The sequence below is a fragment of the Trypanosoma equiperdum genome, assembly GCF_001457755.1.
Source record: "Trypanosoma equiperdum strain OVI genome assembly, contig: ctg_33, whole genome shotgun sequence".
Lineage (NCBI taxonomy): Eukaryota > Euglenozoa > Kinetoplastea > Trypanosomatida > Trypanosomatidae > Trypanosoma > Trypanosoma equiperdum.
Genome location: NW_027124243.1, coordinates 649 through 960, shown reverse-complemented (window position 1 = coordinate 960; position 312 = coordinate 649). Strand labels below are relative to the sequence as shown.

General features: G+C 41.0%; 1 pseudogene across 1 annotated transcript in view; it reads right to left on the bottom strand.

Moving 5' to 3' along the window:
• The window catches only part of TEOVI_000128600:pseudogene, a 988-nt pseudogene that overhangs the window by 284 nt on the left and 392 nt on the right, over positions 1 to 312 (bottom strand). Inside the window, exon 2 of the mRNA in view lies at positions 106 to 282. Coding sequence covers positions 106 to 282 — 177 coding nt within the window. The remainder of the gene's footprint in view (positions 1 to 105; positions 283 to 312) is intronic.

The window sequence follows — 312 nt, the reverse complement described above, 5'->3', positions numbered from 1 at the left end:
CTCACTGCTCAATATCGTTTTTCGTTTTTTTGTGGCTCTTTTTCTCTTTTTTTGTCCCCTTTTTTTCTTAAATTCAAGTTCTCTAGTCATATTCTCTTCTTCGTTTCTGCTCTCTTCTGGTTCGTCGTCCTCGTTAACTTCCACTGCTTCTCCTTCAGTTGAAAGAATATCAAGAGGACGAGTGGTAATAATGCACTTCCCTTTCGCAGGATCCCAGCTCTTGTACCTATTACCATTTTTTACTCTCCGCTCCATCTTTTTTAGCGACTCGTTTGTGCATTGGGGGACCGGAACCTTAGGTAATTCAACTTC